Source organism: Crocodylus siamensis, chromosome 1 (assembly GCF_052110815.1).
Source record: "Crocodylus siamensis isolate JL-2025a chromosome 1, ASM5211081v1, whole genome shotgun sequence".
Classification (NCBI taxonomy): Eukaryota; Metazoa; Chordata; order Crocodylia; family Crocodylidae; genus Crocodylus; species Crocodylus siamensis.
The window spans coordinates 145,744,173-145,770,442 of NC_143395.1; the positions used below are offsets into that span (position 1 = coordinate 145,744,173).

Genomic DNA, 26,270 nt, shown 5'->3' on the forward strand with positions numbered 1-26,270 from the left:
CAGACTGTTCAGCAGAATGGCCTATAAGATGATTGGATGGGTCTAATACCTACTAACTGTTAAGTTTATTGTTTTGTAAACTGATAACACGCTGATATTTTGTTTTGTTCTTATGCCCTGCAGCATGTCTCTAGTCCCAGCCAAAAAAACCTAGCACATTCAATTTGATTTATTTGTAATATTGATCCTGACATTTTTTTTTGTATCTCCAAGTCATTCATAGTGCCTTTATTGCTTTTCTTCAGGTGTAAGGTCAGTTTAATATGTCAGTTAGATACTGTATTTCCTCATCAATGTCAGTGTAAAAAAAATTGCAGCTTGATCAGCCTGACTTCAGGCTCAGCCATGCCAGACAGAAAAAGAGCCCTCTCAAACATTTTTGGTGTATTTATTAGTATTCCCCAAGTCATCTCAGAGGCTCCCTTGGAACCACAATTCATAACTTTCTGGTCTTGCACAATTTGGGAGACTGTGTCCACGTTTAAACAAGACACTGACTGCATAGTTATCATCATACAATCATTTAGTACTCGCACACCCAAGTACTAAATGACTGGGTACTATACAGTAGCATCCCTGCACAGCTTCCTAGTGACACTGACTGTGCAGTAGCTCGTTACTACTGCACCGTAGCGTCACATCATGGTTCATGCCATACAACACTACTGTGCAGTAAGCATCTTGTATAGATGTAGCCTCTGGATAGCATAGAAAAACTTAAAAAGAAAAAAGGGAAAATAAGTGGTGAATCAAACATTTGTGCACTTCATTAATTATTCAAACCTTCCTAAAAAATTGCTTAATGATAGATGGTATGGATTTCACTTGAATTCTACATCTGCAAACCTCAGTGGTTCACAGAATGGATAAAGCATTTTTTCTCCCTATTTTGCAGACAGGTTAATTGAAGTAAAGAAAGGTTAATAATTTTTTAAAATTGTTTTTAAAACAGGAGATGTGGTTCCTTGACGCATCTGAAAAAAAATTCTCAACATATCAACATTTTAGATGCCTAATTTGAAGCACTTTCAATTAAAAGTATTGTTCTTATGAATTTAAGCAAAGTTGCACATGTCAACTCCAAAACAAACTGAGGCTGTTCTTAACTCTATACTAACTCAACTAAACCACATGTCTCCATAGTGAGACAGAATTGATGCTATAAATACATACCAGATTGAAAATACTGATTTATTGCCTGGTAAATTTAGAAATGGGTGCCTGAGTTTAGATTACCATGTTCCTATTTAGTCACTTAAAAAAAACTGGGCTGTTTTTTAAAAGTATTGATTACCCTCCAATTAAAGTAAATGGAAGATGCAGATTGTTCAATTTCATCCAAAATTATGGCACTTACTTTGGATTACATCTAATACAGAAGCATAACTTTGGGTGCCCTCTTTTGAAAATCTTTAATTTGAGTCCTTTTACTTTCAATCATGCCCAGATTTTTAAATCCAAGTTTACATAAATAACTTCACACCTCTAATGTGTGTGTACAAATGCTACAAGGCAGAATGCAAATAAGATATCTGTGCCAGGATGTGGCCATTTGCATCCCAAGTAGCTAAATCTTCATACAAATTAAAACAGATTTTCACACATTCATTTGATACACACATGAACATTTCTTTGAAAAATCTGGCCTACTTTGACTGTGTTTCAGTTTTTAAAAGTCCTAAATCAGCTGCTTGTGCATATTTAAACCTAAGAATAATGGTACACACACTTTAATATGCCTTCTATTTCATTAAGACCTTTTCACCATATATATTGCAATGCTCACAGCTGTTACCTATACCTGAATTGAGTTCAGATTTGTTTTCAATGCCAATCTTGAGCTCAACACATCAGTTCTTGTACTCTGATTAGACAATACACTAATAAAGTGTTTAATAATAGGATAGTAGGATAGTAAAATCACAAACACCTTATTAGGTGTTTATCCATAAAACAAAAGCATCTTGAGAAAAAGAATATAGATTCCATACTGACCATAGTCTGTGTTTTCCGGCTCCCAACAATTTGATGGCCAAAAATAGGGTGTCTATACAGCAAAACAAAACAAAAGAATACGGAAGACAGGTTAGATAAAGCAATTATTACACAAGTGTTGGACCAACACTGTTTTGTAAAGTTTATTTACATTTTTTCATAGATCAGCTATGACATATCTTCAGAACTTTTTTAAATAGATATTAAAATAGTGAAATTATCTTTGTGCACTTATTTGTCAAACTGTGGCAGAATGGTATTCCGAGGAATTAAGTTTTCATAGTTTCATAGTAGCTAGGGTCAGAAGAAATCTGAACAGATCATCTAGCATGACCTCCTACCACAGGCAGGAATGAATGCTGGGTTCACAAGACCCCAGACAGGTGATTGTTCAACCTCTCTTGAATTTACCCAAGGTAGGGGTGAGGACCACTTCCCTGGGAAGTTGGTTCCAGGTTCCCAGATAACTTTTGGCCCCAAAGCCAATGGCAAAGGTGTAACAATGCAATGAGCACCCAGGACATCGGTCACACACAGGCAGCAATGACTTCTGACTGCCCTTGCACTCCTATTGGTGCCCAGAGTGTCTGCTGCAGTCACCCCAAATCCAATTACTCCACTAGTACATGGCAAAATTTTGGTTGATTTACATGGATCCAATTTTTTACCCTCTGTCTCTAGTACATTTCCCTATCCTGACAACTAGAGAGCATTGCCACCTAAAATTAGACAATGGGGCTGTTTTTAAAATCACTTTTCCCCTCCTCTAGAAATAAGAAAAACATGGAAGTTAATCTTGCAGCTTTCTTCTATTTACTGGGCAGTAAGAGGGTAAAAGAGTCATGATTTAACTTCAAAGGCTGAGCTCCTGTTGATTAAAAATTTCCCTGCTGCTCTATAACGAAAAAGTCTAAATTAATAATATCTCCTGGAAATTATAACAGCGCCATACTAATGAAATCCACCTGACCATACAACTATGAATGACAAGACTTTCCCAGAGAACTTTAAGATCATTTGCTTATTTAGTGAAATTTAATATGACAAATACACAAAAATAATTTTAAAATATATTACTTCTCTTACAACATATATACCAAAGATGATTAATCTTTCTCCCATTATAGTTAATGGCAAGAAGCCATTGCTTTGCAGTGTGGTCAAAATTAGAAGTTGGGCTAACAAAATGGAAATAAAATTGTGACAATGTTATTGTGTGTGATTAAAATGAACATGGTTTCACTATTATTATATCAAGATTAAAACCTTGCCTCTGAGACACTTCCATTAAAGCTACAACATCACTACTGTACCAAGACACAAAGTTATGGGCTTGACCTCTGCAAATTGCTAGTACATTTTTTTCAAATGGAAACCTTTTTTTTTTTTTGGTCTTAGACATGAGATTTTTGATACAATATGATTTGATTTGATTTGATTTGACAACATTGGGATATTAAAAAGCCTCTCTTTAGTCTTCTAGCTCATCACTTTCTTTTTTCCAACTTTCCCTTTTTTCTCACCCTGCTTCCCACTGTCACATAGCTGGAGAGATTAAGGGCACAGACAAACAACACAACAGTAAAAAAAAAAACAAAAAAGGAGTGGACAGATAATACAAACCACTAAAACAGTGCAACTTTGCCTAACCCATTGAGAATTAATCCTTAAAGAATACAGTGTGAGTTTAGGTTTCATCTGTCTACATCCATCAAGGGTATCCATTTCCTAAAGGTAAAAAGGTTATTTCATGCTCATCTGATGAGGGATAGGAATATACCCACTGAAAGAAGCTACCATTAGATAGCTACACATCTTGTCTAGGTCTGAGCCTGAAGTTATTTACATCAGCATAAAAAGACAAGGTAGAGTACAAGGAGGTGTCCTTTCATCTGTTCATATCATGAGGAGATAAAGAGAAGTAGAACGTTGCCCCCTTCACACAGATACCTCATCCCCTAGCTGTTACAGGTACTGTGGAGGGAGGAATCCACTGTGGGTATAAAATGCCCACTCTGTGAAATGTGATACCACATTGTGTAAGAGTTGCTCCTGGTGGAATCCTTCAGGAAGTAGGTAAGTGAACTTTGGTAATAGGGGGCTCAGCTGAGAAACATATGGGAATATCAGAGTTGACTTAAAGGATGCATATGCAGATATCCAAAATGGAGGAAACTCATCATTTTGAAAGAGTTGCAGTGGCGTAGCAGAAGGAAGAGCTATCCAAGTCTGCTGCAGACCCCCACCTCCTCTCTTCAATCAGGAGGAGGTTGATGAGGATGTGACACAGACTATGGAGTTTATTGGAATATTGCTGTGTTCCTGGGATTCATACTATAATAATGTTGTGTGCTTCAGTTTCTATTGGCTTGCTTATACAGGGGGGAAAGAATGGGTTAAATAGATAGCGAAGCCAGATTTGCTGGCCTGTGAGAAAGAAGACAGATCCACTACAGGCAGGCAAGTTTCTTTGAGTAGATGTGATATCTTTTATTACACCAAGTGTAGCCAACACGGTTACAGCCAAAAACCCAGCAACATAAAATGGAAATGGCCATTTGAAATGGAAACTTCACAACATAAAAAGAAAAAAAATAAACTCAGCTGATCTAATAAAAGATATCCCATCTACTCAAAGGACCTTGCCTGCCTATGTCCGTAGACCAACACAGCTACAACCAAAAACATCCACTACAAGAACTTGAGTAGCCCTGTTGATGGTTCAGATGCTCCAGAGGCATCAAAGGGAGGAGACTGAGATAAGCATAACAATAGACAGGGAAGTGTTCACAAGCAGGGTATCTGGCTGGTGTGGAGACAAGTTTGAAAAAAGAGATTAGCTGAGTAGCTTTGGGGTTTGTGACTGTATACACTTGACAGGGAACAGTTAAGTAACTTTTGGGTCCTCAGAGCTTTATGGCACAGACTGGGGACCATGCCACTACTTACCCCTTTGGAGGGGGCAGAGAACCTCTGACTGGTCAGCCTTTGCCCCAGTAATTGCCTTTATTACATACTGTCACCTTTGCTACTGGGAACTTGGTTTGTAAGAAAAAAAGCCCACACCAAAAATATAAAAAGTAAAGAAGGCAAAACATTGAAAATGAACATTTTCAAAAACAAAATCTTTCTTAAGTATTAAGAATAAATGCAAAATCATTCCACAGCAAAAGCTGCATAATTAAAATGATTGAAGTTTTTCATGAGAAAATGTCATAAAGTTGTCTTCCATCTTTCCACCATCACCAAGTAGTTGACATTCACAGTAATAAGACCGCTTAACCTATTTTCCATTTTATTGTGTAAAATGAGGTTCATTTGGCCACTTTCCAATCTTTAAACGCTAAATATAAATGATGTCATGAGTAGCTAGGGTAAGGCCAGAGAGCCTGATCACTGAATTTCCATGTGGCAGAAGTCATATCCTTTTACCCCCAAACTATATACAAGTCTGTACCTGAATTAGCAGAAGAATATGTGAAAAGTGGTAGTAGAGCCCAGCTTCCTCAGGTCACGCAGCAGCACTTAGCTCTGCACTAGCATACTGACTGCACATATATATCTCACTCCAGGCATACTCCTTCCCAGTGCTGCAGTCTGCATGACTTAAGGGCAGAGGTCTTAATTTAGCCCTAAGGTGCAAGAAGATAGTAGTGTAATGAGGGATGAGCAACTGAGGCACTAGTCCTGGGTGCCCATTGAGGACAGTGGCTTCTACCAAAGTTAGTCAAGCTACCACAGCCTGCCTTAGCCCCTGCTGCCACCAAGGTAGTTAGACCCTGGTAGTTACATCTCTGCAATAAGATAAACTAATATTGATGTTACCCAGTATATTGGCAGCAATTCCATGAACTGCAAACTGTATACTATGGATTTTATTTCTTAGCCAAAACCCAGCTGCAGCTATCCCTTTCTCACATGGAACCTTCTTGTCTGAGTCTCATATCAAACTTGTGCCATGGCTTGCTATTTTCCTGCAAAGCAAGTACCTATTTCCCATCCTTCCCTTTCTCCTCCCAAGATTTCTCAGTATATGAGGACTGGGGAGATGCAATGTACTTTAATAGGCATCTCACATTAAGAATCTGTTGGATAGGTCACTTCTCAACCCCAGTCACTGAAAGCCAAGGTCTACGTGTTTCAAAAATAAAGCACATAAGAGCAGAGCTGACCTGATGATGTAAAAAATGGAAAATGCCTGACCTTATGGGGTTGGGGTGAGGCATAAGTAAGTAAAAAATAAAGTTCACAGGGAGTTACCTACATGAGGCGCTTACTACGGAGTTGCCTAATTAGCTCTACAGTACAGCATCACTGTCTACACAAGCAATGCTATTAGGCTGGAGTCAACTAATTAACTCCACTGTGGGATAGTACTCCTCAACACAAGTACTATTCTACGTTAGAGTTATTTACTCCATTGCAGCACATGTAGATGATGCCCAGGGCTGGCTAGGGCATGAGGAAGTTACAGTGCAGGGCTGCCTGACAGCTAGCCCTGCACCGTAGCACCCTCACCCCCAAACCAAACCCTCCAGAGCTGAGCAGTACCGCCCTGGGTTGGCAGGCTGGCCTCCTCTCCCCCCCCCGGGCCCTTGCCAGCTGGTACTGCGCCACACTGTCTTAGCGTGCTGCGGTCCCAAGTGCACGTGTAAATGTTGCACCTAGAAGTGATAAATTCTGGTGCAAACTTTGCTGGACTGTATTGTTTCCAAATAATTTCACATGTAGATGCACCCAGGGAATAGAAACGGGACATAGCTATTGCTCAGAATTCCAATACGAGTAGCAGAATTCTCAGGAGAGTACCTTACAAGGCAAATTAATAATTATATAGTACCCACATTATAAAACCCCACAGGCCTGGTTTTATGACCTACAAAAACCAAGAAAGAAAAAGCTCCTCCTTGGACATTTATGGGGAGATTGAGATATAAGCATTTTGTACCATTACTTTTTTCACAGACTATGTAATTACAGGCACAATTGCTTCACTGGAATTCTGAAAACCTGAAGGAATTACCACTGCTAAAATATTTAAAGTTGCCTCAGGAGGTGCTGCAGAGTAGTTTGCCATGAACAACAAGCAAACAGGGAATGTCTGTCATTTTGCCATGACATCCCACTTATAGCCGAAAGGAAGGTGGGTGGTGGAATAGTTTGTGGAAATTCAAATAGTATTTGCCAGGCCAGGCAGAAACAAATCTGCCAATTTACATCACTTCAGTTTTAAAGCATTTAATCTAATTGCATTTGTAATTAGGAACAAGCAACCAGCTCTTCAGTCCTGTGACTGAAGAAACAAGGTTTTGTCTCATGACTATACATTATCATAAAACCAAAGCAACTGATCAGAATAAAAGTGATTGGGCCTGTAAGGTCTTATGATAGAACAGGGAGAATACTGGTTTGGGGACAGCAAGTGTATATGTTAATCTGATTATTTTTAAATGTGACCACAGACATTTTTATGCAAATGTATCAGCAAAAATCTGTTAATGGAGAAGGCTGAAACAAAAGTCTCTAGCATGAATATATATTCCTCCAATTAAATATATTTGCATTGATGTCTACAGTCTTTAGCAAATAATTTACTGGAAGGACAAAAACAGTTCTACCTTAGCTTTATCACAAGAGGTACTTGCTACTTCATATTTAAGTAAACATCAATCACAACCCATCAGTTTTCTATACAAACACTAAAAATTTATTATTTAAACTGTATTAAGGGGAAAAAACATGAAGTTTCCTGTAACCTCTTAAATAGTTATAAATCTCCTCTTCAATAGTTATAAAAGAAATGTCAGTTGTTGCAGGAGTTGCTTCACTGAAATAGGCATCTTTAGTCTAGTTACTGTATATTGTGAGAAATATTCAAGTCAATTATAAAAGCTTTGCCATATATTTATTATTTTTATTCCTCCCCAACAATTACTCAGGATTCTGTTATAAACTCTGTAAATGAAGGTGTAAGATGTCAAGTACAATCAACACAAAAAAAACAGTGGAGATGCACAAAAATGTAAATGGATCCTCTAATATCTTCTGTAAATTCTTTTTTTTCAGAGGGGCTCTAAGCACTGAACAGTGCCAGGCAAATGTTAGAATCTCCATTTTACAGACAAGGAAAACGAGAGAAGTTGAGTCATTTGCCCAAGTAAAAGAAGTCAGTGACAGAACTGAAAACAGAAACAACACGAACTTCCAGGTATGGGACAGACAATGCATAAACTGGTTTGAGCCAAATCAGTGAAGTCTGATATTACATTCAGCCAGCTTTATCTTAAACTGGTTTCAGCCATTTTGAAACTGGTTTATGTCCATTGACTATCTGTTTTGTTATGGGTTTAAACCAGTACGTCTGATCACTTAAACTGGTTTATGTGTAATGTCTGTCCCTAGACCTGGTGTCACTGAAGTCAAGGCAAGTCTAAATTTCCACAACAAAAAACCTGGTTCACATTCTACCAAGATTACTGCATTATGGCTTACTGCTCCTATAATCTTTCAAACAACAATACTAAAAACCATAACCAGTAATCTCAGTGTTACAGTCAACCTCAAGTTTTTAGTTAGCCTTTTTTAAATGATTTGGCGATTTAAATATAATTTAAGAACTTTAATGGTAAGATGTTCTGCCCCAGAAGTCATGTTTCAAAAGTAAAATATGTACAGTTCAAATTGTTCTGATGAATGGTTAGGCGTATCATTATCATAAACCTACAGCATCCCGAGCCTTTGCTTAAAGATGTGGCCTGCTATAAGTTTCTGATCACACACAGCACATGGGCCTGTGTGGTGGGATAGTTATAGTGACACATGATGAAAAGATCATAGGACTACAAGGACAAAATTAACTTCTGTAATTTTTGGCTCTTTGAAACATGCTGGGGAAAAAACATAAGGTGAGGTTTTCATGTGCTTCTTTAACCAGTAGTCAAAACACATCATTTCTAACTTTAAAAGGTTGGGCTGTACAAGACTAACTCATGCCAAAATACATAGAAAATTAACTTTGCTTTTGCAAGATGTGTATATTCTTTTGAGAAGCATGTTATAATGCTTCCCTAAAGTTCCAAAAATTAGCATTATATCTTTACTTGGAAGGCATTTTGGTATTAGGGTAACAGCAATACATCTCATTACTAATTGAAGATTAAGACCAACACTTTAATTTTTTTTAAGAGTATATAAATGGAAGGCAGATACATTATGTAAAAATGACCTCAGGGGAACAACATTTTAATTATATCAAAAGGACTGATTTGCAAACTCAGAAGATTCAAATAATCCTTTAGGATAAATTACCCCTTAGAGACAGGGTTATGTTCTGGTTTTTAGTCCACTGTGTTGGACCTGGCTTTGAGGCACTAGCTAAGACTTGGCCCTCTTGGCTGCCAGGACCCTAGCCCCTGCCAGGCTCTGTCCCTATTGGGCACTGGGCCCCTGGGCCCTGCCTGGCTCTGTGGGCTTGCATTCAGACCTATCCAGGTTCAACAGCTGCTTGAGTCTTAAACCTGCCTCTAGCAGGGCCCCTAGGGACCAATGGGACCTCCGTATGTCCCAACCCAAACCAGCAGTGTAACTGCAATGTAAAAAATAGGTCTCTGGGCTATAACATAAGCATAAAGGAAAAGCAGCCCATTGCCCCCTTAAGAGGGCAAACCTTCCCTCCCCTTTAGTGTCGGTATACCTTCTGGCCCTGGGCTAGCCTTGTGAGCTCCCTGAGCCTCACTGGGGTTCCACAGGTAAGATATTAGTCCATCCAGGAGCCCTGCTACCCAGATCTCTTCACCCCATGGCTGCCAGGGAGAGACTAGCCTGCTTGCCCCAGCCCCCTTGGGCCCTTGGACCCTCGTTCCCACACACAGCCCTCCTTGGTGCTCTCAGACCCCTGGTCCCACACACAAGCTCTCTTTTGGGCTCTTGGACCCCTGGTCCTGCACGCAGGCCCTCTGGCAGCCACCTCAAGCCCTCTAGTGGTTTAACATAAAACAAAGGCTACTTGCCTGTAAAAACCCGTTTGCTCTCTTGCTAGGGAACTTGACTCTTTTCCCAGGCCTACAGAATTGTTTAGATACGTCCAAGACATTTCAGGATCCCAGCTGCTTCTCAGCTGTCAAGAGCTCCTCACTTTATGGCTGCCAGGGAGAGACTGCCAACTGGTTCAGGCTCTAGGTTTATATAGACTCCAATCTGAGCCCTCTTCTGGTCAGGTGAGTCTCTCCCCTGCACCACCTGCAAATGGCCTATCAGGATGCTTGCTCCTTTTAAGGAGCAGGTACATCCTAGTGCCCTCCTACTGTGCAGAACAAAGTGGAAAGTGTACCTGTTAAAAGCTTCAGGGTAAAGACCAGAGGGGAGAGCAGTGGGGACATGTCATGATAGATGCCTGCTATATGACACCAAACCAGGAGGAAAAGGTGGACAAGGCCTTCTGTAAACAACTATGGACACTTCCAAATCATAGGACCTGGTTCTCATGGTGGACTTTATAGGGAAACAGCAGTGCACATGCAGTCCAGCAAATGCTTGGAGAATATTGGGCTAACTTTTTTACATAGAGAGCAGAGAGGCCAACTGGGGGAAAACTCTTCTTGACTTGTTGCTCACAATCAGGGAGGAATTCATTGAGAATGTGAAGATAAAAGGTCAACTAGGGTGAAAGTGACCACATATAATTCAAGATCTTAAGGGAAAGAGAGCAACAAACTACAGATACTGGATTAAAAAAACAACAACAGACTGTTACAGCCTCAGGGAATTGGTGGGCAGGACTCCCTGGGAGAGAAATCTGAGGAGAGGAGGAGTCCAAGACAGCTGGCTGTACTTTGAGGAGGCCCTTTCAAGGGCACAGGAGCAAACTATTCCAATGTGACAGAAGAATTGATAGATAGCAATCTCTTCAATGAACTGAAGCTCAAACATGAATCCTACAAGAAGTGGAAAATTGTCATAATACTTTAGAAGAGTATAAGAGTATTGCACAGCCATGCAGGGAGAAAGTTAGGGAAGCCAAGGCATAATTTGAGATGCAACTGTCAAGGGGCATAAAAGGCAATAAAAAGGGATTCTACAAATATGTCAAGGAAGGAAGATCAAAGAAAACATAGGTCCCTTACGTAATGCAGAAGGCAATCTAGTTATGGATGATGCAGAGAAGGCTGACGTATTTAAAGCCTTCTTTACTTCAGTCTTCACAAACCAGATGAAAAGTGCAGTTGGCAGCAGAGAGGAAAGGAGTCAGGAACCTAGAGTAATGGCAAAACATGTTAGGGATTACTTCAAAGCGAGATGTTTTCAAGTCAGCAGGGCTACATGGGATGCACCCTAGGTTACTGAAAGAATTGGCTGATGTAATTTTATATCCATTAGCTATCCTCTTTGAGAAATTATGGCAGTTGGCGAGGTCCCAGATGATTGAAAAAGAGAAAAATATAGTGTCCATCTTCAAGAAAGGAAAGGAGGAGGATCCAGGGAATTACAGACCAATCTGTACTTGGAAAGATCATGGAGCAAATCCTCAAAGAATTGACTGTTAAACACCTAGAGGAAAGCAAAGTGATCAAGAATACCCAACAAGGATTCACCAAGAGGAAGTCATGCCTGACCAACTAAATTTCGTTATATGATAAGGTGACAGGCTTTCTGGATGGGGAGAAATACGTGGATCGTATACCCTGCTCTGTGGATGAGGAAGGTATATGGTATACCTTGACTTTAGCAATCTTTTTAACACTGTCTCCCACAGCATTCTCATTAACAAGCTAAGGAAATGTCTATTTGGTTCAATGTCCATTTGGGAGGAGGTATCATGTGGGGCTCCCCAAGAATATGTCCTGAGTCTGGTATTATATGATGTCTTCATTAATGAACCATGCAATGGAATTGAGTACACACTTAGCAAATTTCCAGTCTCCATTCAACCAGATGAAATTTAAACAGGACAATGGTAAATTTCTGCATTTGGGTGGAATAATTGCACGTACAAATATAGACTGGGGAATGAGTGGTTAGGCTGCAGTACCACAGAGAAGGACCTGGGGTGAGGTCCTTATAATAGACCATGAGAATATGAGTTAACAGTGTGCACTTGTTGCAAAAAAGAACAACAGTATACTGGGTTGTACTAACAGGAGTGTTTCTTGATAATAAAGAAAACTTTTTTTTTTACTTTATACAGTACTGGTGTATTAGAGTAGCTTGTCACATTTATGCTTAAGGTTACACCTGCCTGAGTGGTGAATTATAGTATTATATAAACTTATCTTTTATATTTAGCTTTATTTTAACATTGATTAAGTTTTTGTGTAGTCTCATTATTATTTGAACTTTTCATTCTGCTGGTGTCTGCAATATCAGCTGTCCTTGAGCTGTTCTCATAGCTTGCTCGCATGTTGTTTCTTCCCTTTTTTATCACTGTGAGGAGTTTTTCTAACCTAACATAGTAATGGCCTTGTTATCAGCTCAGATTAACTGAAATTGGCACTAACTGGCTGAATTAGATGGATGAAATGATTGAATACATTAATGAAAGGTGATAAGAGGAAACCAATAGACAATGCCCAAATCAAGACATGAATAAAAAAACTGAATTAGGAGGTGTGCATGTGATGAGTCCATTGAACAAAGGAATAAGCTGACTGGATAAATTATGGCCAGTATGCTGACTTCAGGGAACCCAACTGGGAAGTAAAGAATCATCAGAGGACTGAAGTTAAAGAAAAGCATAAAAGGGGGAAGCAAGAAAGTTAAGCATATGTTATCATAAATCCAACCTTCAATACCTGTCTGGATTTTGACTGTGCTAGCCATAAAGACTTTCCATTGATGCATCCTCTGTTTTCAGGAAGTGACTGGCCACATTTTCTGTTGAACAGTTACCATCTGGAAATTGGGTGAGATTATTGTACTAAGTGTTTTTCTCTCTCTGTATACCGAAACTGCTAAGATAACATTTGTAGTATCAATACCGCTAGACTTTGGTTAATTCAGCTGGTTTTTTTCATATTTCAAGCCCATTTAAGGGTTAATTGTGCTTTAATGATCCCTTAGCACTGTATGGTGGACAGTGGTGCTAACAGGTTAGGCCTCACCTGGCATACTGTGTCCAGTTGTGGGCCCCAGACTTCAAGAAGCATGTGAACAAAGAGGAGAGAGTCCAGTGGAGAGCAACAAAAATCATTAGAGGACTGGAAAGTATGGCTTAGGAGGAAAGGCTGAAAGAGCCTTTTTATAGTTTTGAGAAGAGAAGACAGAGCAGATTTGATAATCGTCTTCAAGTACCTGAAGGATAATTACAGAGAAGATGGGGATAAGTGGTAGATCTAGGAGCAGTGGACTCAAGCTACAGCAGAGGAAATTTATATTGGAAATTAGAATAAACGTTATGACTGTGAGAGTGGTCAGGCATTGGAAAAAGCCACCTAGAGAAGTTGTGGATTTCATAGATTTCTTAGACATTAGGGGCTGGAAGGGACCTCATGAGATCATTGAATCCAGCCCCCCTGCCATAGGCAGGAAGTCAGTTGGGCTCAAGTGATCCCAGCAAGAAAAATATGCAGATGTTTTTTGAAAGAGTCCAGAGTAGGTATTTGCACCACCTCTGGGGGGAGTCTGTTCCAGACCCTGAACACAGGCAACATAATTTTTTTTTCTTATGTCTAGTCTAAATTGGCCTTCTCAGAGTTTATGGCCATTAGACCTTGTTATCCCTTGGGCAGCTCTGGTGAACAGCTCCCAGGTCCTGATGTTCTCCCAGGTGGTAAACAGCTGTTCTCCCACGTCCTGATGTACCTCTCTTATGTAATTGTAGATTGCTATGAAGTCCCCCCTGAGCCTTCTCTTTTCCAGACTGAAGAGCCCCACACCTCTCAGACTCTCCTCATATGGCCTGCCCTCCAGGCCTTGGATCATATGAGTGGCTCTCCTCTGAACTCTCTCAAGCTTTTCCACATCCCTCCTGAAGTGGGGGCCCCAAAACTGGATGCAGTACTCCAGCTGTGGCCTCACCGAGGCCAAGTAAAGCAGGAGAATGACATCCCTGGTTTTGCTTTAGGATTCTTCATCCTTAGAAATTTTCAAAAGCAGGTTGGACAGACATTTGGCCTGGATGGTTTAGTCAGGGATGATTTTGCCTTGAGCAGAGGTCTGGACTAGATGACCTTGTGGAGGTCTTTCTAGCCTTACTCCCTTATGATCAATTGAGGAAATATGTCATGCAAGTGTCAGGGACACTGGAGGGGACAAGTTTTTTTCCAAGTTAGACTTGTGTGGGGCCGATAATCTGGTCCAAATACAGAAATAGAATGAATGGAAAATGGCTTTCCGGACCTCGTACAGGCATTTTGAATATTTGGGCATGTCTTTCAGACTCTGCAATGCCCCTGCCGCATTCCATCATTTTGTCAATTACACTTTTAGGGATATACTGAACCAGTTCATTATAATATACCTGGATGACATTCTGATCCTCTGTGATAACCCAATCCATGACACACAACGTTTGCCAGATTTTACAGAGGGTCCAGGAAAAAACAAGTGTATGCTAAGTTACAGAAGTGCGAGTTTGATAAAATATCAATTGAACTTTTAGGGTACATAATTTACTATGAAGGCCTGACCATGGACCCCCTGTAAAGTATCTTCAGTCATAGAGTGGGCTGACCAACAAGATGTGAAGGGGGTCCAGCAGTTTTTATAGTGTGTTGTGTAGGGGGTGTATAGGGGTGCACGTGCACCTGCTGGAAGTGCTAGTGCACCCCTGACAGCCTGTATTTTCTACTTAGGAGATGGTCGGGGGGGGGCAGGCAAGAGTGCTAGTGCCTCCTTGAGAGTGCCAGCTGGGAAGTGGAGGCACCAGGAGAAACAATCCCCATGGTCCCCCCACAGCTGATTGTGCTGACCTGAGAATGCCAGCGATGCACCCAGAAGTGCCTTCTGGCAGGGATATGCCACCCTGTCTGGGTAATAATGGACTACACGAATCTGGAATACTTCCATGCCAGTTGGAAGCTGAACTTTCACCAAGTCTTTTGGTCAATGTTTTTCTCAATGTTTTTCTCCTGCTTTGATGTTGTGGTCATTTACAGCTCAGTAACTAAAAATCAGAAAGCAGATGCCTTGTCCTGAAAAAGATGAACTCTCAGTACCCAGCCCACCTCCCTTTCCAACCAACCTTTAGCCCAAGAATTTTATATCAGGCACCACTCTGCAGAACCTCTCCTTACTGATTCAAGCAGACCTTGTAGAGCACCTGTTTGCCAGGGGGCTGTGCCAGGCAACAAACTTACCCAGACCTGGTTTCCAGTGGTGCGGTGAGTTCCTGTTTCTCCAGCAGCACCTTTATATTCCCAAAGACCCACTAAGACCTCAAATACTTAAGCTGTGCCATGACACTACACCTGCTGGCCATTTTGGTTGCTCCAGAACATAAGCATGAGTCTTTTAACAGTTCTTCTGGCCTTGGATGAACTTTTACATTTAATGATACGTTCACTTTTGTGCCATGCATGCCCAAACAGAGAAGCCCCAAACCAAACTAGTTAGTCTTCTGCGACCATACCCACTCCTGCACTGCCTAGGTTTATGTGTATTTTATTGTGGACCCTCCACACTCAGCAGGTTGTTCTACAATGATGGTAGTGGTCAACCTATTGACTAAGATGGCCAACTTTGTGGCCCATGCCACTCCTTGCCAGCAAGACCGTGAAACCTTTCCTGGAACACATTTTGGTTCCATGTATGTCCTACCCAGGTAATTTCAGCCCCATTTGTCTCATATTTCTGAAATGAATTCTGCAAGGCTTTGGGTATGGAACCCTTTCATTCTTCAGGATAACACTCCCAAACCAATAGACAGAGCAGGTAAACCAAACCCTTGAACACTATATCAGATGTTTCTTAAACTACCACCAAGACAACTTAGTAATTCTGCTCCCTTTGGTGAAGATAGCTTATAATAACATTTCCCATGCATCCACACACCAGACTCCATTTTTTGCTAATTATGAGTTCTGCTCCCAGTTTCATCTAGGACTCTCTGCTTTCCCATGAGTTCCAGCTGTGGAAGACCTCATTGCACACCTCCAGCTGATACAGCAGTAATTGAAGTATCATCTAGATGCCACCAGGGCTGTATATAATGACCAGCCTGACCAGCAGCACCAGCCTTGTCCCATTATTTCAGTGGGTGATAAGTTTTGACTGTCTTCTAAAAATATCCAGACCACAAGGCCATCAGCCAAGTTAGACCACCAATATCTTGGTCCTTTTGAGGCCATGGAACAAATCAACCCCATCACATTTAAACTCCATCTACCAATAACACTGAAGGTGTACCTGCTTTTTCACAGCTCCCTCCTCAAACCCTATATTGAAGACCTTTTTCCTGATTGTGAAACCACACTTCCCCACCTGTAATAGTTGAAGGACACAAAAAATACACTGTCAGACAGATTTTAGATTCAAAGCAAATCTAGGGGAAGCTCCACTATTTAGTGAGCTGGGAGGGATACAGTCATAGATTCACAGATGTTAGGGTCAGAAGGGTTCTCAATAGATCATCAAGTCCAACCCCCTGCATAGGCAGGAAAGAGTGCTGGGGTCAGATAACCCCAGCCAGATGCCTATCTAACCTCCTCTTGAAGACCCCCAGGGTAGGGGAGAGCACCACCTCCCTTGAGAGCCCATTCCAGATTTTGGCCACTCTAATTGTGAAGAAGTTCTTCCTAATGTCCAGTCTAAATCTGCTATCTGCTAACTTATGGCCATTATTTCTTGTAACCCCTAGGGGCGCCTTGGTGAGTAGAGCCTCACCAATTCCCTTCTGCACCCCCATAATGAATTTATAGGCAATCACAAAGGCACCACTCAAACTTCTCTTGCAGAGGCTGAAGAGGTCCAGGTACCCTAATCTCTCCTCAAAGGGCTTGACCTGCAAGTCCTTACTCATACGAGTGGCCCTTCTGTAGACCCTCTCCAGGTTATCCACATCCCTCTTAAAGTGTGGTGGCCAAAAGTGGACATAGTATTCCAACTGCAGTCTGACCAGTGCCCGATAGAGGAGAAGTATCACCTCCTTGGTTCTGTTTGTCATGCATCTGCAGATGCATGATAAAGTACAGTTAGCTTTGCTGATGACTTCATCAGACTGATGACTCATGTTCATCTTGAAGTCCACTAGGACTCCAAGATCCCTTTCTGCTTCTGTGCTGCTGGGCAGGTCATTCCCTAGGCAGTAGGTGTGCTGGACATTTTTCCTCCCTAGGTGCAGCACTTTGCATTTCTCCTTGTTAAATCACATTCTATTGTTTTCTGCCCATTTGTCCAACCTTTCCAGGTCTGCCTGTAGTTGTTCCCTGCCCTCCGATATGTCCACTTCTCCCCACAGTTTTGTATCATCCGCAAACTTGGACAGAATACACTTCACTCCCTCATCCAAGTCACTGATGAAGATATTGAAGAGTATCGGTCCAAGAACAAAGCCCCGCAGGACCCCACTGCCCATGTCCTTCCAGGTTGATACTGACCTGTCCACCACCACTCTATGAGTACGACTCTCCAGCCAATTTGAGGGTTGGTCAGTGTAATCATCCAAGTCACAGCCTCTTAATTTGTTCACCAGTATGGGATGGGATACCGTATCGAAGGCCTTCCTGAAGTCTAAGTAAATGATATCTACCCCTACTCCTGCATCCAGGTGTTTTGTAACCTGGTCATAAAAAGAGACTAGATTAGTCAGCCATGATCTATCTGCTACGAACCTGTGCTGGTTTCCCCTCGGCATAATTTATCCTGCTGGGCTTTCACATATATGAGCCTTAATAATCTTTTCAAAGACTTTACCAAGCATGGAGGTGAGACTAACTGGCCTGTAGTTGCTTGGATCCTCCTTCTTCCCATTCTTGAAAATTGGGACCACACTGGCCCTTTTCCAGTCCTCCAGGACCTAGCCTGTGTGCCACAAGTGCTCACGAGTGCATCCAGTTGTTCCAAGTGACTGTGCACTATCTCAGGGTCAATGCTTGGTGGTCTGGCACCTTGCTGTTGTCTCTCTATGATCCTATTGTGAGACTTGTCTTGCCTTTTATTTAGGAACACTGAGGCAAAGAACTCACTGAGGAGTTCAGTCTTGAAGAGCAGTCCTAGAAACTGGCTAACCACATCCATGCTTCAGAACTGGTAAGGGCTTTCCATCTTGAGCACCCAGAAAAGCCTGGACCTTGGCTCAATGGAAGATGGCCCTACAGAGGTGGAAATACTCTCGGGGACTCTGATCAGGCAGACCAGTCTAAGCCAAGTATTGTCAGGGACTCTGAGCAGGCAGGTCAACCTTGACCAAGTACATAAAAAACCACACCTGCAACAAGCCTCAGCTAGTGAACTCAGCCCCAGTTCATAGATTGATTAATAGATTGTAAGGGGCTGGAAGGGACCTCACAAAATCATCAGGTCCAGTCCCCCTACACTAGGCAGGAAAGACAACTTGTTTCAGGTAACAGAGGCAATGGGCACCCTGGTTTGCTGCTCAGAGTGCAGCTGGGGCCTTGGGTTTGCAAGCCAGTCAATGGTTTTCCTGTGGTAGACTTCCTGGTTTCCAGCCCTGGTTTTTCACTTATTTCTGGATTTTGACTTTGGATGTTGACTCTGGATTTTTTTGCAGATTCTTTTTCTTAGCTTCTGACACCAGTTTGGCTCTGTTTTCAAGCTTTGCCCTGTAGATTACCCTTGGCATAAGATCCCTGGATCCTGACCCTGCTGTGGGCTCTATTTCTGGATTTCCCTCTGATTTTGGTAATATGGCTCCTGCATTCTGACCCAGCCCCAGGCCCCTGATTTCCCTCAGTGGTTTAATCATTAAAACAGACTGCCTATACCCCAGTCCCTTAGAGCAAGATGCAGCACATTTTATCATCATTTTTACTGTGTAATGACATCCATTTATTTGTTTTTAACCCAAATAAAGTCTTCTAGACAGTCAACATTGTGATCCTTTTTAAAATGTACCACTGAAAACACTATTTTAGAAAAACACATATGTTAAGATGTCTAAATAGGCTAAAAAGGTGTTTCCTTCAGAGAAGGGTTCTTCACTTGAAGCTCCTACAGGCTCATGATAGTTCATATACATTAGTACTGATGGCCATACTATTTCCTATGAATGTTGGAGTGTTATAGCCATGATGGTCCAGGAAAATGTGAGAAGCAATGTTTTATGGTAACATATTTGAATGGACCAACTAAATAGGTGCAAGAGAAGTTGGACGCATTTTTAGAGATAAAATTTGTCAGATCTCTTGTTATTTCTTGGCTATATTTTAACACCATGCAATGTTACAAAGGAATGGCAATGGGGGTGGGAGGAGGGGGGGAGGGGGAAGTGTCACAAAAGCCACTGAAGTAAAGAGACCCAGGATGGGCCCTTCCATGCTCAACCCTCTGCATACTGTGTCTTTTTCCCTATACCTGGTCAGTTTGCTCTCCCACCCACTGAGGGGAAAAGAAGTGCAGGCACATTCCTGCAGTGAAGAGAGCCCTACTATGGATGCTCTTGCTTGGGGAATGCCAAGAAGATTCATTATCCCTTAAATCTCTGCAAGTCTGGAATTGGTCAAATGTAACCCTACTGAGTTATTAATTAAATGGTATACTTTTGATATGTCACCTCTGAACAATCACGTTATTAGGTGAACAACTATATAACCAATCAGTGATTATGCCTTGAAGAATGATAAAGAACGAAAAGGCTTATTTATATAGCTATGTACTTTTGAAAAAAACAGGTGCACTTATAATTTTACAGCCCTCCTGGTGACAAAAGTGGCAATTGAAAAGCATAATTTTGTCTGGAAAAAGGCAATTGTAGAAATGAAATGCAAGCTTCACTAATTGTGGCCATTTATGTAAAAAATCAAATTGTTTAAAACAATCAAGACAGAATTATGCTCTCAGGAGGAAAACAGGGATCAGAACCCCGTGTAATGGATAGGAGGAAGCACAGCGTACACTCCAGCATCTAACCTATTTTCTGCAGGGTAGGTCATTGCACTGCATTGGGAGATGCTCTGTAGGGATGTACTTGCACTCTTCAGTGCTGGCAGTTGAAAATGTTTCCCTCTCTGCTTATTTTACAATACTGTAGGAGTTGCTGAATTTTGTCCAGCCATGGTTCTATTTCTGAGGCACCTGGGAACGGATTCTATTTCATATGTATGCACACAAAATTAGGGTCAAAGTAAAATAATTTTACTTTCCTCCTAATTGAATGGGCCAGTCCCAATGCCTAAGTTAACAGCTTAAGTAACACACTGTTTTTAGATGGGTGTAATTATTTTGGTAGGTGTGTAATTTAAAAAAAATGAAATCGTTATACTACTACAATGTAATGAACATTTCACTAAAGAGAAACAAGGTGGCACCAGCCATGGTGTGTTAAAGAGCTCACTAGCCACAGTAGAGACACTAATGGAAATTAAGTTATTTAATTAGCAAATGAGAAATGTGGGACAAATCCACAGCTGCAATAAATTAACCCTTACTGAATATTTGCTATTGTATGTGCAAAGAAGCAAAGTCCTGAAAATTTTTACCTAGAATCCATGTTGCGTTCCCCCACTCCCCCCCATTTCTTATGGCAAAGGTTGTACAGTATTTGATGCCAAAATATCTATAAAAGACTACACATAGGCTGTCAACAATAATATCTCTTGATGGTGACGGAAAGTAAGACTCATAGTTCAACTATCGCCAATTCATCTTGCCCTAGAGTTGCATTATCATGTTATGATAGTCTCGTATTAGTCTTTTATTTCACAGATACAGGATATGAATAGTTCAGAAGTAGCAATATTATATTAGCAGTTATATTTGTGCAATAATACCTCTTCTCAAAACAACCTCCTACTTTTCCTGCTCGAATGCTATTGTTGCAGAAAATGTTAAATCCATCTTTGTTAGACAAAATATTAACATATATATTTTTTATCCAAAAATAGATGTGTAGGGCAGCAATAAAGGCACATACTATCAGCTTAGAAAGTCAAAATATGATGTGTAGTTATAATTGGTTTCTAATGTGTTGTTTTTTTCCCCTTTGGATTTGAATGCTCTTCTCTATCCTACTATATTCTATATTGGTTACCGCATGATTCTTATCACTGTAGTATCTGACTTCCTTCTCATGAAATGTTTTTTCTCTTTTTATAATGTCAAATTTTAGTCTCAAATATTTGGAAGACCAGAGTGGTACACTGTGGTTGTTAATTGGTACTGTTGGGTAATATATCTTTGTATCTAACCTATCTAGTAGGTTATTTTATAACTGAAATCAGATCCATCTACAACCACATAATTGCATGCGCAATAATATTTTCCTCAAGTGGCAATATGCGAATCAATCTACTAGTACACTATTCATTGTAGGAAGCAGTAAAGAACCAAATCCATAATTAATGTAATAGAATGCAAAATGTTTAGCTATCAGTATAGATATAGATAAACAGACCTTAAACAGAAAAATATATGTTAATGATATATAAAATAACTCTGGTCTTTTAACCTGTTCTGAAATATCTTTACATTTTTTTATACACAGTGGGTGTATTTACATGTACACTTTACCGTAGGATAGCCTAATTAGCTCTGCAGTAACATGTCACTGTCTATATGTGTGCCAGTATTAGGCTGCTGTCAACTAATTAACTCCACTGTAAGATAGTACTGTCAAGGAAATAGTACCGGCAGAGTCATTAACTGTGATCAAATGCAAATGTGGACTGTGACGGCAGGTGTAAATTGCACCTGGTTAGCCCAGCCGGATGAGTCCAGATTCCTACCTCCTGCCAGGCTCTCTTCTACCCTTCACCCCCTCCTGCAGCCCAGTGATGATCCCCTGTACTCCCTGCCAGCCCAGGCCTGCTCTGCTTCAGCTCAAATTGCTGCTGTCTGGGAGCATGTGTAGATACTGCACCCAGGAACAGCTTACTCTGGCTCACATAGCTCTGGAGTTTATTTATTTTCATTGGGCACGTCTACACAAGATGCTTACTGTGCAGTTGACTAATTAACTGCTTCGTAAATGTCTCCACATCTGCATGCATGCCCCTATTAGGGCACACTAAATTAATAAACTCCACAGCAGGGTAGGACTTGTAAATTCAAGTTCTACCCTGTTGCAGATTTTTTCATCCATTGCAGCACATGTGTAGGTGCTGCCTGCCTGCCTGGGGCATGAGGCTGCCTGCTAGCTCCATGCTGCCTGCTGGCTAGCTCCACACTGAAGTACCCTCATTCCCTAGCTAACCCCTCTGCAGCATGTTGAATGTAGTCAGAGCAGCCCCGGGCAAGCAGGCTGACCCCTAGGGTCCCCTACCAGCTGGGGCTGCTCCCACTGGGCCCTACATGCTCTGCATAAACAAACTCCAAAGCTAATTTCTCCGGACGGCACACCTGGGAGCAAAAAACTTTGGAGCAATAGGCTCCAGTAATTGCACATGTAGACACATCCATTAATTACACATGTAGATGAACTATGAAACTATGTATTACCTTTAAAGGAGAAAATCCACATTTTTCCATGGGAAATGGAAAACCCAGATCCATGTTGATCATTCAAGATAGAAACATTTGCAATAAATGAGAAGAAAATGTACTGGCTGGACACTAATGGATACACTTCCAGGAAGAGTAAATATTTCTTTACACTTCAGGGCTTATGAAGTCCTAAATTCTGACGGAGCCATGTTGTACTACTTTCCACTTACAAGAACTACAACAAATCTTTGCAGAGGAGTGCCCTAAGAGTAGGATAATATTTAGTGTAAAAACACCAAAACTTAAGGACTTCAGTAAATGTCAATTATGTCTTGGAGTGTAACTTGTTTTTATCTATTAGACTTTTCAAAACAATGGAGTGCTTTTTATTTCAGAAATGTGTCCATGCTTTTATCATTCCATGCATATACTCACAAAGGTCATCATAGCCTTTAATATCTTTCTGTTTAATATATATTATTTTAACATAGCCATTTTAGAAACTTCAGGTCTAAGAACTGACACAATAAACTGGCACTTAAAGGGGAAACTATAATAACAATAAATAACTTATTGTTAGTATCAGCCTTCATTTAACCAACTTAAGAACATATTAAGTGTACTCACTTGGAACCGATAAAAGGTGCCATCATCCTTTAGTGTTAGAACGTGATCTGAGATTGGAAAGAAATAGCCATGTGCTGCCATTAATGTCCCCAAATGTAGAGCTTCCACTGTTTGATAGGGAGGAAGAAAAGAACAAACAAACAAAAAATATTATGTTTAAATTTACAGCAAGGGATTTTTATTGCAATGGTTTTTCTTGTCTCTTTTAAGAATCAGCTACCTCTAAGTGAGGGCCCCTGGAACACAGAAGCATGGCTTTTCCTGTGGAGTATAGAAATGATCCAAACAAGTCTGTTTTCCATTCCCATTTGACAGCATTTCCACTGCCTTTCTGCGTAACAGCTGGCTACCTTTAGGCTCAGTTAATCTCTTAGTTGGTTTACTGGCTATGCTGAGAAATTCTGCCACTGTTTGGCCACTGTGTAGCATAACCAATCCTTTTAGAACAAATCTAGATGGCACGATGTTGTGTATGTTCTCATATCTCTGCCCAGAGGTGTAACGTGATGCCCAAGTGCCCTGGGTGGCAGCAGTGCACAGGCAGCACAGGATTACTGGTTGTGCTGGCACCAGCATGGTGGTAGCTAGTCTGGCAGTGGAGCTTCCAGTAGTATAACTAAGAAATGAAGCAACTGGAGCAGCAGTCCTGGGTGCCAGCTTTGAAAGGGGGCCACAAAAATAGCTGTAGTCACAACGGCAGCTGATCATGCTGCTGGAATCATCACGGTGGCAGCTCATGCTGGCCCCTGCAAAGGTAGCTGCCCAACTACAACTCTGGCACTCACTGCTATTTCCACCCCACCCCCCCCACCCCCCGTCTGGTACCTTGGTCACCCCACTCCCTTCATTATGCTACAATGTAAATTTCAATCCCAGAGGCTGAAGTCCCATAATACTGGCTTTGGACATGTATAGACATTTTGTTTCTCCCAGGAGAATCAACACTCTCCCAGTAAAAATTGCTGGTGTACAGGGTTCATTCAACTTTCTCCCAGAGAAAATATGCCCCCTCCAGGAGAAAGATCTTCTCCATTGACACCTGGATGATCTCTCCTGCAAGAGGATTGCTGTCAGCAGCATGAACGCCTGCATGCTCAACTCCTCTACGATCGGGAGGCAACAAGCAGCAGGTTCCCCTGTGTCTTCCCCAGACTAGGGGATCCAGGTCTGGGGAATGTAGGGAGGCATTTCCCCACAGATCAACTCGTCTTGATCACAGAAAAGCAGACCTGCTGCTGCCCCGTCCCCACCTCCTTCACAAGACTAGGACAACCTATATGCTGCTCCCCACTCATTGCTCACAGCGGGAACAGACCAGTGTGGGAAATGGGCAGGGGAGAATGCCATGCTGCTCCCTCCAGACTGGGAGCAGTGGAGGAGCAGCCACCTGCTGCTCTTCACTAGTTTTACAGACCAAGGTGTCTTCAGTCAGGAGAATGGGCAGGGGGCATTGCCCTTCTCCTCCCTATGCCCTGCTCTGCTGCTGGAGACCAGGAGTGGATGGAGGTGCGAGACGATTCTCCCCATGTCTCCCAGTCTACGGTCACCCTGCCGTTCTACTCCCCCTGTGGCCCATGAGGAGTGGAGGACAACCCCAGTCTGGGAAGCCATGGGGAGCCAGGAAGAGGGAAAAACTGCAGAATGAAATGCCTGTACCGCTCCCTCTCCTGGGAAGATTTCTAGAAGTGGAAATTTCCAGGAAATTTTCACTGCCAGAAATGAATGACAGTCTTTGTAGCTGTTTCACTTTATTCACAACAGAGCAGTTGTGCTGCTGTGGGAACAGTACTGTCTTGATTAAGATTGTGCTCTTGCCAGAGTAGTGACATTCTAGCAGTGTTTTCTTCTCCCACAAGATTAAGCTATTTCTTCACCAGCACCTCCCTGCAAGACTTATGCAAAGCCAAAGTATACTGAACACTCCTATAGATACATAACAGTTTCTGCCCTTTAATCTTTTTGCAATATGTTCTAAAGTACAAATTCAATAATGTACATAATTTCAATAATGTACCTAATTTCACTTTGAAAAGCATTTCAGAAATGCCAAGTAACATTCAAACAGGTTAATACCTACAGCTCGGTGTTTAAATTCATTGCTATCCTTTAATAAAGGGCTGATTAGTTTGTGTCTTTTCCTAATTCATGACTACTCCCCTTGTTGCTCACCAGAATGCTTTCATTATAGGTATTTTAAACTGTTCAGGGGAGTGAGTGGGATGTTGTTAATTAACCTGAAGCCAATGAAACTCAAACTCCTTCTCCTTTCTTGAACACAGGAAGAAAGAAAAAAGGCTGGCTGTTTCCCCAAAGAGCACACCTAACACTACCCCCAGATGGATCTACTTCATAACAAATGCTTCTTATTCCCTCTGTCTTTTTAAATTAGTTTCCTTTCTACTAGTATCATAATTGCCCCACTGTATTCAGCATGCCTTTAAAAGTAGACATCAACAAATGCATTAAAAATGCACCTTGACGATGAACCTTATTTCATCTAGTAGCACTATGCATATTCTCATTATTCACATAAACTTCAAAGCATTTAAATTCCAGAAGTTCTGGGCCTAGACATCTTGAGGCAATGAATTACATGATTAATAAATGATTTTTTTAAAAGCACGGTAATTGTTTTTAAATTGATGGCCTCTTAATTCAGCTTCCCCTGGTTCTTGCAGTGACCTACTACTAATTTAAAATGCCCTCTGTCACCTCAGATCTAGCAGCACCCTCAATCAATATAGTGTGGAGAGAGAGGAAAGATGAAGTAGCAAATCCACCAGTATCTCTTTAAAGGAATATGGATAAAGGTGACTGGGTTTACAAGAGAAGGGTCAGGCAGTATGGTACAATGGGATGCATTTTATTTATTTAAAAAAATATTTTTCATTGATACAGTACAATGAAACACTGTAGTATATTTTATCACATTTATAATTCTAATATAGATGCCAGCAGTTGCTTTCCTTTGATATAGGAGAAAGTGAATAATTTTCACTGACTTGATTCTGCTCTTACTGAAAGGTGAAAAACCCACTGACTGATGCCAGGCCAAAGTTACAACACAAAGGGAGAGAGCACTGCTTGATTATGGTATCAGATCTGTGTATATCAAC

General features: G+C 41.2%; 1 protein-coding gene across 3 annotated transcripts in view; it reads right to left on the bottom strand.

Annotated features, from left to right (window-relative positions):
* The window catches only part of RGS7 (regulator of G protein signaling 7), a 500,495-nt gene that overhangs the window by 117,822 nt on the left and 356,403 nt on the right, over window positions 1-26,270 (bottom strand). For all 3 annotated transcript variants that reach the window (XM_090031504.1, XM_090031503.1, XM_090031505.1), the window contains exons 5-6: window positions 23,155-23,261; window positions 1,996-2,047 (exon numbers count right to left, since the gene is read on the bottom strand). In XM_090031504.1, the coding sequence (XP_089887630.1) occupies window positions 1,996-2,047; window positions 23,155-23,261 (159 nt within the window). The remainder of the gene's footprint in view (window positions 1-1,995; window positions 2,048-23,154; window positions 23,262-26,270) is intronic.